Source organism: Scyliorhinus torazame, chromosome 4, assembly GCF_047496885.1.
Source record: "Scyliorhinus torazame isolate Kashiwa2021f chromosome 4, sScyTor2.1, whole genome shotgun sequence".
Lineage (NCBI taxonomy): Eukaryota > Metazoa > Chordata > Chondrichthyes > Carcharhiniformes > Scyliorhinidae > Scyliorhinus > Scyliorhinus torazame.
In genome coordinates, this window is record NC_092710.1 from 340,057,921 (window position 1) to 340,079,770 (window position 21,850).

The 21,850-nt window shown below is 44.2% G+C and overlaps 1 protein-coding gene and 1 pseudogene across 2 annotated transcripts in view; one reads left to right on the forward strand and one right to left on the reverse strand.

Moving 5' to 3' along the window:
* Nucleotides 1–21,850, reverse strand: part of mia3 (MIA SH3 domain ER export factor 3) — a 202,134-nt gene that overhangs the window by 113,009 nt on the left and 67,275 nt on the right. For both annotated transcript variants that reach the window (XM_072500262.1, XM_072500261.1), the window contains exons 13-18: nt 12,412–12,516; nt 12,202–12,324; nt 9,122–9,233; nt 3,389–3,441; nt 3,205–3,295; nt 1,186–1,324 (exon numbers count right to left, since the gene is read on the reverse strand). In XM_072500262.1, the coding sequence (XP_072356363.1) occupies nt 1,186–1,324; nt 3,205–3,295; nt 3,389–3,441; nt 9,122–9,233; nt 12,202–12,324; nt 12,412–12,516 (623 nt within the window). The remainder of the gene's footprint in view (nt 1–1,185; nt 1,325–3,204; nt 3,296–3,388; nt 3,442–9,121; nt 9,234–12,201; nt 12,325–12,411; nt 12,517–21,850) is intronic.
* LOC140415696 (U2 spliceosomal RNA) lies at nt 9,944–10,147 on the forward strand (annotated as a pseudogene).

Below are 21,850 nucleotides of genomic sequence, written 5' to 3' on the forward strand. Positions count from 1 at the left end.
CTTGTGGGTAACCAGGGCACAAAGAAGCTAAAGTCCTCAGTATATTACCACAGTCACAAGGCACTTTTGAATGGTACCACCAGACCCTAAAAACAAATGACGAGTAGCCCATAACTGGGATGAAGGGCTGGGTTTTCTTTTGGGACTATAAGGAACTCACTCAATTACTCTATCAGGTTTACCCCCTTTGAATTAGATTACTGGCAATGGGTGAGAGGTCCCCTGAAACTAATAAAGACATTTTTTTTAAACTAAAGAAAGAGGTCTCCACATTAGACTATGTCTCTGTGTTATATGAACAGCTCAGGAGCACTTAAAAAACTCCCGAACAGCAACGAAAACACAGACAGACAAACATGGCAAGGCCTGGATCCTCGAACAAGTACGCTATGCTAGTGCTCCTACTGATAAAGGGTGAGCCCCTGAAAGACCAGTTCAGTGGCTTAGACAGGGTAGCAACGAGAATCGGGGAGATAAGCTATGTAATCAACAAACCAGACCGGAGGGGAAAAGAAGCTGTGTCATGTTAACATAGAAACTATGAGCAGGAGGAGGCCATTCTGCCCTTTGAGCCTGCTCCGCCATTCAGTAGGATCATGGCTGATCCTCTATCTCAATGCCATATTCCCACTTTCTCCCCATACCCCTTGATACCATTAAAACCTAAAATCTCTCTTTCTTGGATTCATTCAGTAATTTGGTCTCCACAGCCTTCTGTGGTGGAGAATTCCACAGATTCACTACCCATTGAGTGAAGAAATGTTTCCTCATCTCAGTCCTAAATGGTCAGAACTCTCAAACCTCCCTCTGAACTGTGTGGGCTATTGCCAGAGGTCGTTCATGGGCAGAAATGGTAAGAAAGCCAACGAGCTCTGCCACTCCCCATAAACAAGGCTTCTCAAACTTTTAATCCTTGGTGATTGTAGATGACGATTTAAGAGTGCAGAGATAATACAGAAAGCAACTATTCAGCAGGTGGGTTCTAGCTCTTCAATTTCAGCTAACTCATCTAATTCCACCCCCCTGCATCCTTCTATATCCTTCCTTTTTAAACATTTATCCAGCCCTCATTTAAATTATATTCTCTGACACAGCAAACATTCAAATAGCCTGGTATGAAAATATTCCTAACTTGCTCTCATTCTTCACGGTTACTCTAAGGTCCTGTGAATGACTCAGACTTACTTCTGCAGGGCCATCTCCTTCTGGTGGTAGAGCTCGGTCAGAATCTCCAGCTTCTGCTGCATGGTTTTAAATTCATTCTCAAGCCTCGACTTCTCCGTTTCAGTGGCTACAGAGTTGTGTTCAAGCTGCTTAATTTGCTCTGGGTGAAGAAGGTTAAATGAAAATGAGTGGGGTTCTTTTTGACAAGTTATTTCCGTTCTTCTCTTTCATTATCCCAGCCTCTTCACAGAATGAATAGTACTTAGCAAGGCCAGAGTAGAGCCAAGCTCCAATGATCAGGGGGGTCAGAAAGGAGTTTGTTTTTTTAAAAAAAGATTCCCCCCACCTCCTCCAATTGGCCTGGGGATTTAAATTTTGATTTTTGCTCCTCTCCTGAGAGATTACATGCTTAGAATGAGGACGTTTGTATTGTGCATATTGTGACACATAACATATCACAATTATATGAAACAAGCTGGATGGCCCAGGGGCTCCTTTGCTGTCCATCATTATCCAAATGTGGATATTGGAAGGCGGTGACATAATGGTATTGTCACTGGACTAGTAATCCAGAAACCCAGGATAATGATCTGGGGGCCCAGGTTAGAATCTCACCACGGCAGGTGATGGAATTTAAACTCAATTAAATATCTGGAATTGAGGGGCGGCATGTGACGCAGTGGTTAGCACTGGGACTGCGGCGCTGAGGACCCGGGTTCGAATCCCAGCCCTGGGTCACTGTCCGTGTGGAGTTTGCACATTCTCCCCATGTCTGTGTGGATTTCACCCCCACAACCCAAAAGATGTGCCGGATAGGTGGATTGACCACGCTAAATTGCCACTTAATTGGAAAAAATAATAGGATACTCTAAATTTTAAAAATATCTGAAATTAAAAGTCTAATGATGACCATGGAACCATTGTCGATTGTTGTAAAAACCCCTCTGGTTCACTAATGTCCTTTTGGGAAAGAAATCTGCCATATTTACCTGGTCTGGCCTAAATGTGATTCCAGACCTACAGCAATGTGGTTGACTCTTACCTTCCCCCTTAAGGGTAATTATGGGCAATAAATGCTGGCACAGTCTGCGATGCCCACATGAACAAAAAAAAAATTGTAGACTGTTTTGCCTGTTTAATCCCAAGATTAAACAGTTTTATAACTGACAATTGGGTGATGGACAGGCATAGCTTGAATTAGGGTCATGACAGGTTGCTGATTACATTGTGTTTCATCAACATTACACAATCATCACAGTAGTGATCAGTCTATTGGTCTCATAGAACATACAGTGCAGAAGGAAGCCATTCGGCCCATCGAATCTGCACCGACCCACGTAAATCCTCACTTCCATCCTATCCCCATAACCCAATAACCCCATCTAACCTTTTTTTGGACACTAGCATGGCCAATCCACCTACCCTGTACGACTTTGGACGGTGGGAGGAAACCCACGCAGATACGGGGCGAACGTGCAGACTCTGCACAGACAGTGACCCAGCAGGGAATCGAACTTGGGACCCAGCCACAGTACTAACCACTATGCTACTGTGCTGCCCCCAATTGCAACTGGTTCCCACAGACTAGTTGTTTTTATGCTGATAGGCATGTAATCTATCCATACTCATCGGGGAATGACAAACAGTTCCACTGATTAACAAAGCTAACAGAAAATGGAGAGAATTATAGAAACTATCCCCCAAAATACTGGTTTAAAAAATAGGGCCTTGAACTTCGAGCATTTTCACACATACTGGCAAGCTTTCCCTCCATCAGTGTGAAACAACCCTTAAAACAAGAAAGCAACAACAAGAGACATGGCTCTCTCAACAACTCTGTAGCTCCACACTGTGTGCAGAACAGAAAGAACCCAGGTTTGATTCGCTGCTGAATAAGTCTATCTCAGCAGTGAGATTATAACTAGCCTCAGTACCCCCTGCCTGATAAAGGAGAAAATATTATGCAAATTCAATATCTGCTCTTTTTTTTTCATTGTTTGCAGGTCAAACTTTCACATTAACACAAAAACAAAATGTTACCTTCCAGCTCATGCCTAGCTTTTATTTCATCTGTTAGTTTGGCTTGAAAATGGTCTTTTTCTTCTTCAATGATTTTCAAGGTGGTCTGCACCTTGAGAGAAAGATCAAAGAGAATGACATTCCCATACACCCAACAAAATACTGCCATTCTAAATATAAACACACACACACACCCACAACTTACCCTTGAAACATCCATCATTTGCTGAATTTTCATTTTTATCTTTTTGCTTTTATCTAAAGAGAAAACATATTTCAAACAGTAAAACTGGAAGTGGCTAAAATATTGTTCATTCAGTAGCTCTTATCTCAAACTTCTCACTGTATCGTGTGCAAACACTTACTTTGAAGTGCCGGAGTTATTAGCCAGCCCAGTGGTTCCCAAGTTGGGCACGTGTACCCCTGTGGAAGGCAGATGTTTCTAGGGAAGTGGTGCCCAAAAACAATGATGTAATGGTGGGTTTTAACACAAATGTATCCCCCTTTAAAGCACATTCAATAGCACATTTTTGTTTCAGTACTTGTAAATGAGGATCAAGCCTCGAATAGTGCTGCCACCATTTTCATTGTAGCGTGGTTACTGTGCATGTTCAATCTTTTAAAAACTACGCTTCCCCTCCTCCAATTCGCCTTTGTTACTTTATCCTCCCCCATTCACCACTTCCTTCCTCCAATTCTCCTTTTTGTTACTTTACCCTCCTCCTCCCTCATTCACCTCTTCCCTCCTCGAATTCTCCTCCTTGCTGCTTCCCCTAACCCTCCTACTCACCACTTTTCCCTATCCACTCGCTTGCTGTCCCATTCTACTTTATTTGTTATTTACAGCAGAGTGAGGCCATTCGGCCCATCATGTCTTCACCGCTCCTAAATGAGTTACCTAGCTAGTCCCATTCCCCAACCCTATCTCCATAGCCCTCTAAATTAACCACTTTCAAATATACATCCAGCTCTCTTTTGTAGCCTCCTATGGAATCCACCTCCATCACTCCCCCAGGCAGCGCATTCCAAACCCCAACAACTCTCTTGAGTAAAGAAGTTTCTCCTCATCTCACTCCTAGCTCTCTTGCTGACCATCATGAAATGTGACCCATAGTCACTGACATACCAACCTAGTGGAAACGGAATATCCTTTTTTACCCTGTCAAAATTGTTCAGAATTTTGAACACCTCAATAAGATCGCCTCTTAATCTTCTCTGCTCCAATATACTCTATGCCTCTATTTATAAACCCAAGGATCCTATAAGCCTTCTTAACTGTTTCAACTTGCCTGGCCACCTTCAGAGAATTATGCACTTGAACCCCAAGATCCCTCTGCTCCTGAACTCCCCTCAAAGTTGTACCATTGAGCTTTCTACCCACGTGCTACATCATCCAGAGACCTCCACATCCACTGGCTCGCAGCTTCCATCTTTTGAACACTTGGCTGCTTTCCACTCTCCTAGAATCGTGTTGTGAGTGGCAAAATAATGTTTGGGAACCACTGAGCTAAGCAATGCAATACCACCTTGTACACTGAAAGATTTCTCAAACAGTTGAAGATCAACAACTACATCTGTTTTTTGGGTGTCTCTGGTTGACTGAAATCATTGAACAGCCGGAGCTCTCTGTTCTTCTTCCCACTGGATCTTCAATTCCCTGTCTGACCCATCAGAACAGACATAGGATATCTCAGCCTAAAAGGATGGTTGGAGGGATGGCACCTCGGAGTATTCAGCACTCCCTCAGGACAGTACGAGTGCCAGTCTAGATTATGGAATCAAGGCCTTGAATTGTGGCTTGAAGGCATACCTTTTTGACTGAAAGGCAATCTTTGTTTTGACAGCCAAACTGTCAAACTTGCCACAGGATTTTTAACTAAAACGCTAATTTGTCAGTTCTGTTTTCAGATATCAACAGTCTGCAACACATTTCCTGAATTTAGATTTTTTTTAAATTAGCAAATTTACACAGTCAGTTGTTACATGCAAGGCATTTCCATACACGAGTTGGCTGCACTACTTTACCCTAGAGTTACATAGTGGTCACAGCCCACAATGTCTTTTGACAGTTGTACAGACAGAGCTTTTCCTTGGGCTTTTGGTTCCCCTCCCTTCCACCAATGGGAAATTTAGAGCACCCAATTCTTTTTTTTCAATTAAGGGGCAATTTAGCCTGGCCAATTCACCTACCCTGCATATCTTTGGGTTGTGGGAGTGAGACCCACGCAGACACGGAGAGAACACAGAGGTCTCCTCTGTCCAGAACCCCCCCCCCCCGCCCGCCCCCCCTCCCCCCATGATTTTGAACACATCCATCAAATTTCCTCTCAACCTCTTCACCAGGGACACCAATCAAATTTCCCCAATCAGCCAAAAAGCTGAAGTCGTTGATCCCTGGAACCAGTATTGTAAATACTTTCTGCACCCACTCTAACGCCTGTATAATCACCTGGAAAGGAATAATTTGATTAGAGATAGTCAACACGGTTTTGTGAAGGGTAGGTCCTGCCTCACAAACCTTATTGAGTTCTTTGAGAAGGTGACCAAACACGTGGATGAGGGTAAAGCAGTTGATGTGGTGTATATGGATTTCAGTAAAGCGTTTGATAAGGTTCCCCACGGTAGGCTACTGCAGAAAATACGGAGGTGGGATTCAGGGTGATTTAGCAGTTTGGATCAGAAATTGGCTAGCTGGAAGAAGACAAAGGGTGGTGGTTAATGGGAAATGTTCAGATTGGAGTCCAGTTACTAGTGGTGTACCAAAAGGATCTGTTTTGGGGCCACTGCTGTTGGTCATTTTTATAAATGACCTGGAGGAGGGCGTAGAAGGATGGGTGAGTAAATTTGCAGATGACACTAAAGTCGGTGGAGTTGTGGACAGTGCGGAAGGATGTTACAAGTTACAGAGGGACATAGATAAGCTGCAGCGCAGGGCTGAGAGGTGGCAAATGGAGTTTAATGCAGAAAAGTGATTAATTTTGGAAGGAATAACAGGAATTCAGAGTACTGGGCTAATGGTAAGATTCTTGGTAGTGTGGATGAGCAGAGAGATCTCGGTGTCCATGTACATAGATCCCTGAAAGTTGCCACCCAGGTTGAGAGGATTGTTAAAAAGGCGCACGGTTTCATTGGTCGAGGGATTGAGTTTAGGAGCCATGAGGTCATGTTGCAGCTGTACAAAACTCTGGTGCAGCCGCATTTGGAATACTGCGTGCAATTCTGGTTGCCGCATTATAAGAAGGATGTGGAAGCATTGGAAAGGGTGCAGAGGAGATTTACCAGAATGTTGCCTGGTATGGAGGGAAGATCTTATGAGGGAAGGCTGAGGGACTTGAGGCTGTTTTCGTTAGAGAGAAGGTTAAGAAGTGACTTAATTGAGGCATACAAGAAGATGATCAGAGGATTAGATAGGGACAGTGAGAGCCTTTTTCCTCGAATGGTGATGTCCAGCACGAGGGTACATAGCTTTAAATTGAGGGGAGATAGATAAAGGACAGATGTCAGAGGTAGGTTCTTTACTCAGAGAGTAGTAAGGGCGTGGAATGACCTGCCTGCAACAGTAGTGGACTCGCCAACACTAAGGGCATTCAAATGGTCATTGGATAGACATATGGACGATAAGGGAATAGTGTAGATGGGCTTGAGAATGGCTTCACAGGTCGGTGCAACATCGAGGGCCGAAGGGCCTGTACTGCGCTGTAATGTTCTATGTTCACAGTGTGGTGCCCAGAACTGGACACAATAATACAACTGAGGCTGAACCCACTTTGGTTTTGCATTCTGTCCCCTATCTATTAAGTCAAGTAATGCTTTATTCACCACTTTCTCAACCTGCCTGCCACCTTCAATGATTTATGCACATACACCCCTGGGTCCCTGTCCTGCACCTCTTTGAGAAGTGCGCATTTTATTTTAGATTGCCTCTCTTCATTCTTCTCACTATGCATTTCTCTATATTAAAATTCATCTACTCATTCCACCAGCCCACGTCCCCTTTAAGTCGATCACTAGCCTCCTCGTAGTTCACAATACTTCCATGCTTTGTCATCCTCAAGTTTTGAAACTATGCCTTGAACATGAACACAGATGGAGAAAAGCAGTGTTCCTCATACCAGCCCATTGGGAATCCCACTACCTAGTTTCCCCAATCCGAATAACAACTGTTCACCACTACTCCATTTTCCTTTTTATTCCATGGGCTTCAGCTTTGCTGACAAGCCACTATAAAAACACCTTTTGAGGGCAGCATGGTGGTCTAGTGGTTAGCACTGCTGCCTCACTGTGCTGAGGACCCAGATTCAATCCCGGCCCCAGGTCACTGTCCGTGTGGAGTTTGCACATTCTCCCCGTGTCTGCGTGGGTCTCACTCCCACAACCCAAAGATATGTAGGGTAGGTGGATTGGCCACGCTAAATTGCCCCTTAATTGAAAAAAAAGAATTGGGTACTCTAAATTTTAACAAAAACACCTTTTGAAAGTCCATGTACACCGCTTCAGATGTATGACCCCTGTCAACTCTTGCCTCAAAACACAATCAAGTTAACTAAATACCATTTGCCCGTAACAAATTGGTGCTGGCTTTCTTTAATTAATTTACATTTGTCCAAGTGACTTAATTTTCTTACAGATTATCATTTCTAAAAGCTTTCCAATGGTAGAGGTGAAATTGCCTGACCTGTAGTTGCAGGGCTTATCCTGACACCATCGGGGTGTGGGGTGGAGGGGAATGTAACATCCAAAATTCTCTAGTCATCGGGCACCATCCCTGTATCTAAGTAAAATTGGAAGATTATGGCAGCCCCTCCATAATTTCCATCATTACTTCCCTCCATATCCTTTTATGCAGCTCATCCAGTCCTAGTGTCTTTACAATTTTAACTATAGCCAGCCTTTCTAATACATCCCCTTTATTAACTATCTGTGTCTCAACAATCTCTCCTTTCAGTATAACATGGACAGCAGCACCTTTCTTGATAACGTCCAATGCAAAATATTCATTTAGTATCTCAGCCATGCCCTCCGCCTCCATGCATAAATCCCCTGTTTTGGTCCCTAATCAATCACACTCTTCCTTTTATCATTTTTACTTTCTGTATGCCAACAAAGATTTTGGGATTCTCTTTTATATTAGCTGCCAGTCTCTTCTCACACTCTCTTTGCTTCCCCTCTGAATTTTCTATATTCAACCTAGTTTCCATTTGTATGATCAACCCAACATTTGTCACACTCCTTTACTACTTCATCTTATTCTCTTTCTTTTGTCATCCAGGGAGCTCTGGCTTTGTTTCATTCAGGAGAATGTACCAGGACTGTACCCAATACTGTATCTCTTCTGTAAAAGCAGCCCTTTGTTCAAATAGTTCTGCCTGCTAATCTTTGATTATAATTTTCACCCACCTTTATCATTTCCATTTCTAACCTAAACCTTATAATACTATGATTACTATCCCCTCACTATCCCTGAATGTTCCCCTACTGACACCTGATCCACCTCATTCACTAGAACCAGATCCAGCAACGCTTCCTGCCTCACTGGGACATACGCATTGAGAACAATCTCCTGAACACATTCAGAAATTCTGCCTCTTGCACTATTACTATCCCAGTCTATATTAGAATGGTGAAGAGTTGGCTTGTTCAAACCCGATTTTCAAATCTGAAGACACACTAAAAAAATGTTTTTTTTGAAATTTAGAGTACCCAATTCATTTTTCCAATTAAGGGGCAATTTAGCGTGGCCAACCAAACCCACGCAAACACAGGGAGAATGTGCAAACTCCACACGGACAGTGACCCAAAGCCGGGATCAAACTTGGGACCTCGGCGCCGTGAGGCAACAATATTAACCACTGCGCCACCGTGCTGCCCCGAAGACACACTAAAATTCAGGACATTATTTTATCAGGACACTCGAGTAAAAATAGATCACTGCTTTTACCTGGCAGCTCTCCATTAGCCACTTCACCATCCACTTCTTTACCCCACCCATTATCTTCAATGTCAGACTCCGTGTCAAGCTGCCTAAGCTGCATCACACAGTCTGTCAATACCTGGATGTTGGGGAAGAATGAGAAAGGTTACATCACCAGGAGAAAACAACAGCAAGACGGGTGCCGGTTAAAATCCCTAAAAGGTGGGTTATAGACGCATTTATCACCTTATCGATCCAAGTTCAGACCAAAAGGAAACAAATTGCTGTCTTTTGGTTTGAAGGATCCTAAGTGAAATGCCTTTTAACATTATCCTAAAGGAAGTAGTTAGTGTGTTATAAAGTAATTACAGCACAGAAATAGCCCAAAACGATCCACGTCTCTTTAATGCTCCACACAAGTCATATTGCAACAGTGGGGAAAGGGGAAGGTAACTCTGCTAAGCTTGGAAGTTGCAGCACATTGCTAGACAGAAGAGGGAGCAATATTTAGTAACTAATGATCTTGTACATGACTGAACCTCAGAATAGATATTGGGCACCCAAAATAGGAGGAAATAGTCCATTCCTCAGCACCATCTTGATAAACCAGAACATTTATCAAAGTTTTAATAAATACCTGTGCCAATCCTTTTTGGTCAATCAAGATGTGAAATGAAATTAAAATAAATACTTTGTCTGATAACACCAGCATTTCCGAATACTTTTGATTTATTAAGGCAGCTGGGAAGCACATTTAACAAAAACTGGCTGCACACATCAATTTCCTTCTGGAAATGCAATTATAAAATTCCCATTACAGATAAAAAGGCTTTAAAAGATTAATTTTACATCGTTTCTTGGCTTTTTGGCTAAGATCAAGTGTAGTATCTGCTCAGCCTTTTGACTCAGATCTGGTATGTCTCCCTTGAGGACCATGAATTGGATTCAATTTGAATTGTTTTTTGGAGCAGGCAAGGAGCTGGATTAGGGGTTTGCCCCGTCCACACTGAGCTCAGGCTTTGTAACTCTGAAAAAGTCATTAAAAGATTAATTATAAACTGATATTTATTATATTTCTCAATGGACGCACATCCAGCAATCACTGGACTATTCCACCTGGGATAAAAACGTTAGCACATCATCGATTCCATTTCCCGGTCTGGTCACTACTGTATTACAACAGTGCAGTTCACCCACTAGTGCGTTAGACTGATATGATAGAACTTGAACTCTCAAACTTCTAACTCAGCAAAAGTGCTACTGACTGAGCTACAACTTTTGGGGGGGGGGGGGGGGGGGGGCACGGGGAGGAGCACGGGTGCGTGCCATGGCGGGAGCACACCAGGGGGATAGAGCGAGGCAGACAGGCACAGAGAGCGAGGCAGACAGGCACAGAGAGCGAGGCAGACAGGCACAGAGAGCGAGGCAGACAGGCACAGAGAGCGAGGCAGACAGGCACAGAGAGCGAGGCAGACAGGCACAGAGAGCGAGGCAGACAGGCACAGAGAGCGAGGCAGACAGGCACAGAGAGCGAGGCAGACAGGCACAGAGAGCGAGGCAGACAGGCACAGAGAGCGAGGCAGACAGGCACAGAGAGCGAGGCAGACAGGCACAGAGAGCGAGGCAGACAGGCACAGAGAGCGAGGCAGACAGGCACAGAGAGCGAGGCAGACAGGCACAGAGAGCGAGGCAGACAGGCACAGAGAGCGAGGCAGACAGGCACAGAGAGCGAGGCAGACAGGCACAGAGAGCGAGGCAGACAGGCACAGAGAGCGAGGCAGACAGGCACAGAGAGCGAGGCAGACAGGCACAGAGAGCGAGGCAGACAGGCACAGAGAGCGAGGCAGACAGGCACAGAGAGCGAGGCAGACAGGCACAGAGAGCGAGGCAGACAGGCACAGAGAGCGAGGCAGACAGGCACAGAGAGCGAGGCAGACAGGCACAGAGAGCGAGGCAGACAGGCACAGAGAGCGAGGCAGACGGGCACAGAGAGCGAGGCAGACAGGCACAGAGAGCGAGGCAGACAGGCACAGAGAGCGAGGCAGACAGGCACAGAGAGCGAGGCAGACAGGCACAGAGAGCGAGGCAGACAGGCACAGAGAGCGAGGCAGACAGGCACAGAGAGCGAGGCAGACAGGCACAGAGAGCGAGGCAGACAGGCACAGAGAGCGAGGCAGACAGGCACAGAGAGCGAGGCAGACAGGCACAGAGAGCGAGGCAGACAGGCACAGAGAGCGAGGCAGACAGGCACAGAGAGCGAGGCAGACAGGCACAGAGAGCGAGGCAGACAGGCACAGAGAGCGAGGCAGACAGGCACAGAGAGCGAGGCAGACAGGCACAGAGAGCGAGGCAGACAGGCACAGAGAGCGAGGCAGACAGGCACAGAGAGCGAGGCAGACAGGCACAGAGAGCGAGGCAGACAGGCACAGAGAGCGAGGCAGACAGGCACAGAGAGCGAGGCAGACAGGCACAGAGAGCGAGGCAGACAGGCACAGAGAGCGAGGCAGACAGGCACAGAGAGCGAGGCAGACAGGCACAGAGAGCGAGGCAGACAGGCACAGAGAGCGAGGCAGACAGGCACAGAGAGCGAGGCAGACAGGCACAGAGAGCGAGGCAGACAGGCACAGAGAGCGAGGCAGACAGGCACAGAGAGCGAGGCAGACAGGCACAGAGAGCGAGGCAGACAGGCACAGAGAGCGAGGCAGACAGGCACAGAGAGCGAGGCAGACAGGCACAGAGAGCGAGGCAGACAGGCACAGAGAGACAGAAAGAGGTCCAAAGAAAAAGTGAACAGCTGGGTACTTACATTTGAATACATGAAACTATGCTCCAAAATGATTTATTGCAGACTTCGTCCCTCAACCTTTTTCCAGAACCTCAATACTGCAAAAACCTAATTTCCCTCATATTCAGTGCTTCATATTATAATCTGCAATTTTAATATTCAAGCTTGCGCCAGCTAATCTCAACTTTTCAACCTTGATCGGATCATGCATTACAGGTTTTGGTCCATTAGTTTTTACTCATGAAGAAATTGAGTTGAAGATTACATGCATCGATTATACCAAATTCATTAAAAAGATCAGTTGCTATCTGTTTTGACTTACCTCGATTTCATTGTCCTTGTAAGCCAGCATTCCTTCCAGGTCTCTCTGAGCTTTCTGGCAGAGTCGGATCTGCTCGTTAAGCTCACTGTGCCGCTCACTCCAGCCCTCCGCCTCTTGCAGAAGCTGTAAACCCGCAAAAGAAGATCTTTGTAAATGACCTACAGATATTCTACACGAGTCCCTAGATTCTGATCAGCAAAGTATATTCACCTGACTTTTGCTCTGCTTAAGCATAGCATTTTCTTCTTGTACGGATTGGACATCTGCGAGCAATCTTTTTTCATTTGCTTTGGCACCAGAAAGGGCTTCCTGTAACTACAAGAAATACAAATCTACATAAAGTTATGCATGTCTCCACCTCAGATTCATTGCAAATCCATCAGTTTCTTTTCTCCTCGAAGCGATCCACAAATGGTCTTATGCTTGAAAGATTCTACCACCCCTGCTATTTATTTCCTGCCTCATTAGGAGCTCTAGATCCTCCAGGATTTAATCAGGCTGACACTTCAGTGGAGCAGTGAAGCACTGCTACATTTTCAGAGGTGATGCCCTTCAAACAAAAGGTTAAACTTGGGTCCCTTCTGTCTGATCTGGTGGACATAAAAAGATCCTATAGCACTTTTCAAAAAGGCAATATGGAGCAAAAATGGAACAACTAGTCCATCATCTGATTTCCTGTTTCTGGAAATGTGGCATATGAAAGTACTAGTCAGTACAGGAATGAAAGAAGCTATTTGGCCCATCGAGTCCATGTGGCTCTGTTGAGGAATCAATCAGACCTACCTCCTTGTTTTATCCCCAAAGCTCTTCATCAAGTACATGTCCATTGTTTTCCAAAATGGCTCATCATCTTGTTCCCACTACCCTCAGACGGCAAGTTCCAGGTGATTGCCACTCACTGTGTAAATAGTGGACCAGCTCTTTTTTTAAATAAATTTTGATTTCCCAATTTTTTTCCACTTAAGGGGCAATTTAGCATGGCCTATCCACCTACCCTGCATACCTTTGGGTTGTGGGGCAAAACCCACGCAAACACGGGGAGAATGTGCAAACTCCACACGGACAGTGACCCAGAACCGGGATCAAATCTGGGACCTCGGTGCCGTGAGGCAACAGTGCTACCCACTGCACTGCCCCATAATGGAACAGCTTTTGACTACCTTATCTAAACCTGCTATACAATCTTGTACACCTCTGCTCCAAGGTGACAACTCCAACTTACCTAACCTAATCTCGAAATGTTATGACATCCTAGGTTAACGCACGGTCAATTCCAGTCCCACAGACCCTGGAGTCACAACACAAGTGAATTAACCAATAATTCTTATAAAAATTTCCGATATCTTTGGCCCTTTGCTGCCCAACAACTCCACGATACTGGGGCCCCACAAGGCTGCGTACATAGCGCCCGACTATACTCCCTGTACATACACAACTGCGTGGCAAAATCTGGTTCCAACTCCATCGACAAGTTTGCTACCATCGGGGGTCAGATCTCGAACAACAACGGGTCAGAATACAGGAGGGAGATAGAGAACCTAGTGGAGTGGTGCAGCGACAACAGTCTCTCCCTCAATGCCAGCAAAACTAAAGAGCTGGTCTTTGACTTCAGGAAGCAAAGTACTGTACACACCCCTGTCAGCATCAACAGGGCCGAGGTGGAGATGGTTAGCAGTTTCAAATTCCTAGGGGTGCACATCACCAAAATTCTGTCCTGGTCCACTCACGTCGACATTACCACCAAGAAAGCAAAATAGAAACTATACTTCCTCAGGAAACTAAGGAAATTTGGCATGTCCACAGTGACTCTTACCAACTTTTACAGATGCATCATAGAAAGTATCCTAACTGGCTGCATCACAGCCTGGTATGGCAACTGCTCGGCCCAAGACCGCAAGAAACTTCAGAAAGTCGTGAACTCAGCCCAGTCCATCACACGAACCTGCCTCCCATCCATTGACTCGGATTACACCCCGTGAAAGCGGGCAGCATATTCAAAGACCCCTCCCACCAGGCTTGCTCACTCTTTCAACTTCTTCCATCGGTCAGGAAATACAGAAGTCTGAGAACACACACCGATTCAAAAACAGCTTCTTCCCCGCTGTTACCAGACTCCTAAACGACCCTCTTATGGACTGACCCGATTAATACTACACTCCTGTATGCTTCACCCGATGCCGGTGTCTATGTATTCACATTGTGTACCTTGTGTTGCCCTGTTACGTATTTTCTTTTTATTTTATTTCATGTACTAAATGATCTGTTTGAGCTGCTAGCAGAAAAATACTTTTCAATGCACCTCGGTACACGTAACAATAAACCAATCCAATCATTACAGTAACCAGGTTTGTAAGTTTAAACACAATTAGTGCTCATCGGTAACTAGAACAAATATGAAATATGCAGTGAATACAGTTGTTTAAATGTCCTTTAACACCCGACTCCCCCTTAATTGCCCCACCCTCTACCCACACACATATGGCAGACAAACACAGAGGGGAAGGAAAGGGAGAAAAATAATAAGGATTAAGGTCAAAAGATGAGAGTCCTTGCTTCAGATGACAAGTTCTTCAGTGCACTCTCTTCACAGAATGAGTGTGGTTTAAAGTCTCTGGCCTATGGCTTGTAACGGTCTTCTTTGCAGTTCAGCAGTATGTCTTACTCACAGCGTTTCCAGGAGGTACTGAGGGCTTCACATCATTATGATCTTAGAGTTATCAGACTCTGGTCTCTACTTCACATTAGCCTTTTTGCAGAGAGAGTTATCAGATTCTGGATTCAGCTTGCACAACCTTTTCTGGAGAGTTATCATAGAATTTACAGTGCAGAAGGAGGCCATTCGGCCCATCGAGTCTGCACCGGCTCTTGGCAAGAGCATCCTACCCAAGGTCAACACCTCCACCCTATCCCCATAACCCAGTAACCCCACCCAACACGAAGGGCAATTTTGGACACTAAGGGCAATTTATCATAGCCAATCCACCTAACCTGCACATCTTTGGACTGTGGGAGGAAACCGGAGCACCCGGAGGAAACCCACGCACACACGGGGAGGATGTGCAGACTCCACACAGACAATGACCCAAGCCGGAATCGAACCTGGGACCCTGGAGCTGTGAAGCAATTGTGCTATCCACAATGCTACCGTGCTGCCCCAAATGATCAGATTCTCACCGTGGCCTTTTGGTGAGAATTAACCGATAGTTCTGAAGTGAGGTGGTTAGATTCCTCCTTCCAGCTTGCAGAATTGAAAGTGAAACTACAATGGAACCCCGATCCTTTGAGAAACATTCCATGAGTAATATCCATTCACCACCTGTTATCACTGATGTCTCCTGCTGCTGCAATCTCTCCTTGAATTTAACAGCACAGGCCACATACAAGCTGCATTGCCATGAAGTCATAGGTCCACCAATCATCCATGGAAAAATGTAACGGCAAAACAAAAGAAAGAGAAAATAAGGGAATAAACAGGGAACAAACCGGAAGGACTCTTACAGTAGCTACAACTCCTCCACTTTGGAACAAAATTTATAAATTTCCTCTGCAGGAAGTTCACATCTTCCCATGGTGTAGTGACCAGAATTGGATGCAATATTCGAGTTGTGGCCCAACCAGAGCTTTATAATGCTGTTTTCAAACTCACTACCTCCAATTATGAAGCCAAAGATCTTACATATTTTGGCAACTGCTCATTCAACATATCCTTGCCAACTTCAAAGATCCAGGCACATGAACCCCAAGATCCTTCTGTCACTATACACTCTCCAGAGCTGTGCCAGGAGTCTATATTGCTCCTCCCATCACTTAACAGTAACCGCATGTCAAAAGTGGCTGTAGGACATGAAGTGCTTTGCTATACAACAGAAAAGTTGCTTTTTAGATGGAAGTTTCTTCATGCCAGCATTTTCAGTTCTTCCTCCCTTTTTTCACTTCTGAAAACCTCAAATTTTTTTCCACAAACACACTCACCACAAGTGGTTTTGAAGAGAAAATTATGCTATCTGGTTAATCAAAGCCACCGGGGACCAATAAGGAAGCATTTAAATAGGGGGTTTCACCAAAGTTCACATTGAGGATGCTTAAGCAGACTGACTTCATGGAATCATAGAATCCCTACAGTGCAGAAGGGGGCCATTTGGACCATCACGTCTGCACCACCCCTCTGAAAGCCCAACAACCCCGTAACCTAACCTGCACATCCCTGGACACCAAGGGACAATTGATCACATCCAACCCACCTAATCTGCACATCTTTGGACTGTGGGAGGAAACCTGAGCACCAGGAGAAAACCCTGGGGGACAGGGGGAGAAGGTACAAACTCCACACAGTCACCTGAAGCCAAAATTGAATCAGGATCCCTGGCGCTGTGAGGCCGTAGTGCTAACCACTGCACCACCATGCCACCCTATTGAATGGTTTTGAGAACCCCAAAATGCATCATGGAGTTCACCTGACCCACAACTTTTAATAGATTGTGGTTATGGGGAGCACACGTCCCATTCTACAGGTGTGATGCAACAGAAATCTACAGTACTTTTAAATTAAAACACTTATTTATGAAACCAGTTAACACTTTATAAACCCACAGTAAACATTTTAACAACGATCAACACCAATAAATCCCCCAAAGGATACAGTACTCTAAGTAACCCTTGGTCTTTCCTTGCAACATCCAGAAAACAAAAAGAACCCTTTTTACAGAAAGACACACGGTTTAACTTCACTACTGAGAACAGTTACCACTTCAAAATCACCAAATGAACATTCATACACATCTTGCTGTGACTGCAGCTTCTCCAAATCTAAAACAAAACTAAACACGCCCTGTAGCTGCAAATCCAAAACGAAAGTAAAAGCAGACAGACAGCCCAGCTCCACCCACACTCTGACATCACCCCACATTTCTTAAAGGTACATCCACTACAGCTATTTTATAAACCCCCATTTCTGAAAGGTACTCTCCTCTCACATGACAATAGTCACTAATACCACACATTTTCAAACTCTTGCTGGGGTTTTTCGGAGGAGACAGAGACGGTTGATGAGGGAAAGACTGTTGCTATGGTGTATATGGATTTTCAAAACGCAGTGCAACACAACCGGCTTGTGAACAAAATTCTAGCTCATAGAATAAAAGGTAAGGTAGGCACTTGGATAAGAAATTAGCTGAGTGACAAATGCCCCACATCACACTGTTGTAACAGTCACTTTACAATGACAATACTCCACATCACACTGCTGTAACAGTCACTGTGCAATGACAATACTCCACATCACACTGCTGCAACAGTCACTTTACAATGACAATACTCCACATCACAAAGCGGTAACAGTCACTTTACAATGACAATACTCCACATCACAAAGCGGTAACAGTCACTTTACAATGACAATACTCCACATCACAAAGCGGTAACAGTCACTTTACAATGACAATACTCCACATCACACTGCTGTAACATTCACTTTACAATGACAATGCTCCACATCATGAAGCTGTAACAGTCACTTTACAATGACAATGCTCCACATCATGAAGCTGTAACAGTCACTTTACAATGACAATGCTCCACATCACACTGCTGTAACATTCACTGTGCAATGACAATACTCCACATCATGAAGCTGTAACAGTCACTTTACAATGACAATACTCCACATCACACTGCTGTAACATTCACTGTGCAATGACAATACTCCACATCACACTGCTGTAACAGTCACTGTACAATGACAATACTCCACATCACACTGCTGTAACAGTCACTTTACAATGACAATGCTCCACATCACACTGCTGTAACATTCACTGTGCAATAACAATACTCCACATCACACTGCTGTAACATTCACTGTGCAATGACAATACTCCTCATCAGACTGCTGTAACTCACGGTACAATGACAATACTCCACATCACACTGCTGTAACATTCACTGTGCAATGACAATACTCCACATCACACTGCTGTAACATTCACTGTGCAATGACAATACTCCACATCACACTGCTGTAACATTCACTGTGCAATGACAATAATCCACATCACACTGCTGTAAGTCACGGTACAATGACAATACACCACATCACACTGCTGTAACATTCACTGTGCAATGACAATACTCCAGGTCACACTGCTGTAACATTCACTGTGCAATGACAATACTCCACCTCACACTGCTGTAACAGTCACTTTACAATGACAATATTCCACATCACACTGCTGTAACATTCACTTTGCAATGACAATGCTCCAGATCACACTGCTGTAACATTAACTGTGCAATGACAATACTCCACATCACACTGCTGTAACATTCACTGTGCAATAACAATACTCCACATCACACTGCTGTAACATTCACTGTGCAATGACAATGCTCCAGATCACACTGCTGTAACATTCACTTTACAATGACAATACTCCACATCACACTGCTGTAACATTCACTGTGCAATGACAATACTCCACATCACACTGCTGTAACATTCACTGTGCAATAACAATACTCCACATCACACTGCTGTAACATTCACTGTGCAATGACAATACTCCACATCACACTGCTGTAACATTCACTGTGCAATGACAATACTCCACATCACACTGCTGTAACATTCACTGTGCAATGACAATACTCCACATCACACTGCTGTAAGTCACGGTACAATGACAATACTCCACATCACAAAGCTGTAACAGTCACTTAACAATGACAATACTCCACATCACACTGCTGTAACATTCACTTTACAATGACAATGCTCCACATCACACTGCTGTAACAGTCACTTTACAATGACAATACTCCACATCAGAGCTGTAACAGTCACTTTACAATGACAATACTCCACATCACACTGCCGTAACAGTCACTGTACAATGACAATACTCCACATCACGCCGCGGTAACATTCACTGTATAATGACAATACTCCACATCACACTGCTGTAACAGTCACTTTACAATGACAATACTCCACATCACACTGCTGTAACATTCACTGTACAATGACATTACTCCACATCATGAAGCTGTAACAGTCACTTTACAATGACAATGCTCCAGATCATGAAGCTGTAACAGTCACTTTACAATGACAATGCTCCACATCACACTGCTGTAACATTCACTGTGCAATGACAATACTCCACATCACAAAGCTGTAACATTCACTTTACAATGACAATGCTCCACATCATGAAGCTGTAACAGTCACTTTACAATGACAATACTCCACATCACACTGCTGTAACAGTCACTGTACAATGACAATACTCCACATCACACTGCTGTAACAGTCACTTTACAATGACAATGCTCCACATCACACTGCTGTAACATTCACTGTGCAATAACAATACTCCACATCACACTGCTCTAACATTCACTGTGCAATGACAATACTCCACATCACACTGCTGTAAGTCACGGTACAATGACAATACTCCACATCACACTGCTGTAACATTCACTGTGCAATGACAATACTCCACATCACACTGCTGTAACATTCACTGTGCAATGACAATACTCCACATCACACTGCTGTAGCAGTCACTTTACAATGACAATACTCCACATCACACTGCTGTAACATTCACTTTACAATGACAATGCTCCACATCATGACGCTGTAACAGTCACTTTACAATGGCAATACTCCACATCACACTGCTGTAACAGTCACTGTACAATGACAATACTCCACATCACACTGCTGTAACAGTCACTTTACAATGACAATACTCCACATCACAAAGCTGTAACAGTCACTTTACAATGACAATACTCCACATCACACTGCTGTAACATTCACTGTGCAATGACAATACTCCACATCACACTGCTGTAACATTCACTGTGCAATGACAATACTCCACATCACACTGCCGTAACAGTCACTGTACAATGACAATACTCCACATCACACTGCTGTAACGTTCACTGTATAATGACAATACTTCACATCACACTGCCGTAACAGTCACTGTACAATGACAATACTCCACATCACACTGCTGTAACATTCACTTTACAATGACAATACTCCACATCACACTGCCGTAACATTCACTGTATAATGACAATACTCCAGATCACATTGCTGTAACATTCACTGTGCAATGACAATACTCCACATCACACTGCTGTAAGTCACGGTACAATGACAATACTCCACGTCACACTGCTGTAACATTCACTGTGCAATGACAATACTCCACATCACACTGCTGTAACGTTCACTGTACAATGACAATACTCCACATCACACTGCTGTAACATTCACTGTACAATGACAATACTCCACATCACACTGCTGTAACATTCACTGTACAATGACATTACTCCACATCACACTGCCGTAACAGTCACTGGACAATGACAATACTCCAGATCACACTGCTGTAACATTCACTGTATAATGACAATACTCCACATCACAAAGCTGTAACAGTCACTTTACAATGACAATACTCCACATCACACTGCCGTAACATTCACTGTATAATGACAATACTCCAGATCACATTGCTGTAAGTCACGGTACAATGACAATACTCCACGTCACATTGCCGTAACATTCACTGTATAATGACAATACTCCAGATCACACTGCTGTAACATTCACTGTATAATGACAATACTCCACATCACACTGCCGTAACAGTCACTGTACAATGACAATGCTCCACATCACACTGCTGTAAGTCACGGTGCAATGACAATACTCCACATCACACTGCCGTAACATTCACTGTATAATGACAATACTCCAGATCACATTGCTGTAACATTCACTGTGCAATGACAATACTCCACATCACACTGCTCTAAGTCACGGTACAATGACAATACTCCACGTCACACTGCCGTAACATTCACTGTATAATGACAATACTCCAGATCACACTGCTGTAACATTCACTGTGCAATGACAATACTCCACATCACATTGCCGTAACATTCACTGTATAATGACAATACTCCACATCACACTGCTGTAACATTCACTGTACAATGACAATACTCCAGATCACACTGCTGTAACATTCACTGTATAATGACAATACGCCACATCACACTGCTGCAACAGTCACTTTACAATGACAATACTCCACATCACACTGCTGTAACATTCACTGTACAATGACATTACTCCACATCACACTGCTGTAACATTCACTGTACAATGACATTACTCCACATCACACTGCCGTAACAGTCACTGTACAATGACAATACTCCACATCACAAAGCTGTAACAGTCACTTTACAATGACAATACTCCAGATCACACTGCTGTAACGTTCACTGTATAATGACAATACTCCAGATCACATTGCTGTAACATTCACTGTGCAATGACAATACTCCACATCACACTGCTGTAAGTGACGGTACAATGACAATACTCCACGTCACACTGCCGTAACATTCACTGTATAATGACAATACTCCAGATCACACTGCTGTATCATTCACTGTGCAATGACAATACTCCACATCACACTGCTGTATCATTCACTGTGCAATGACAATACTCCACATCACACTGCCGTAACATTCACTGTATAATGACAATACTCCAGATCACACTGCTGTAACATTCACTGTATAATGACAATACTCCACAACACAC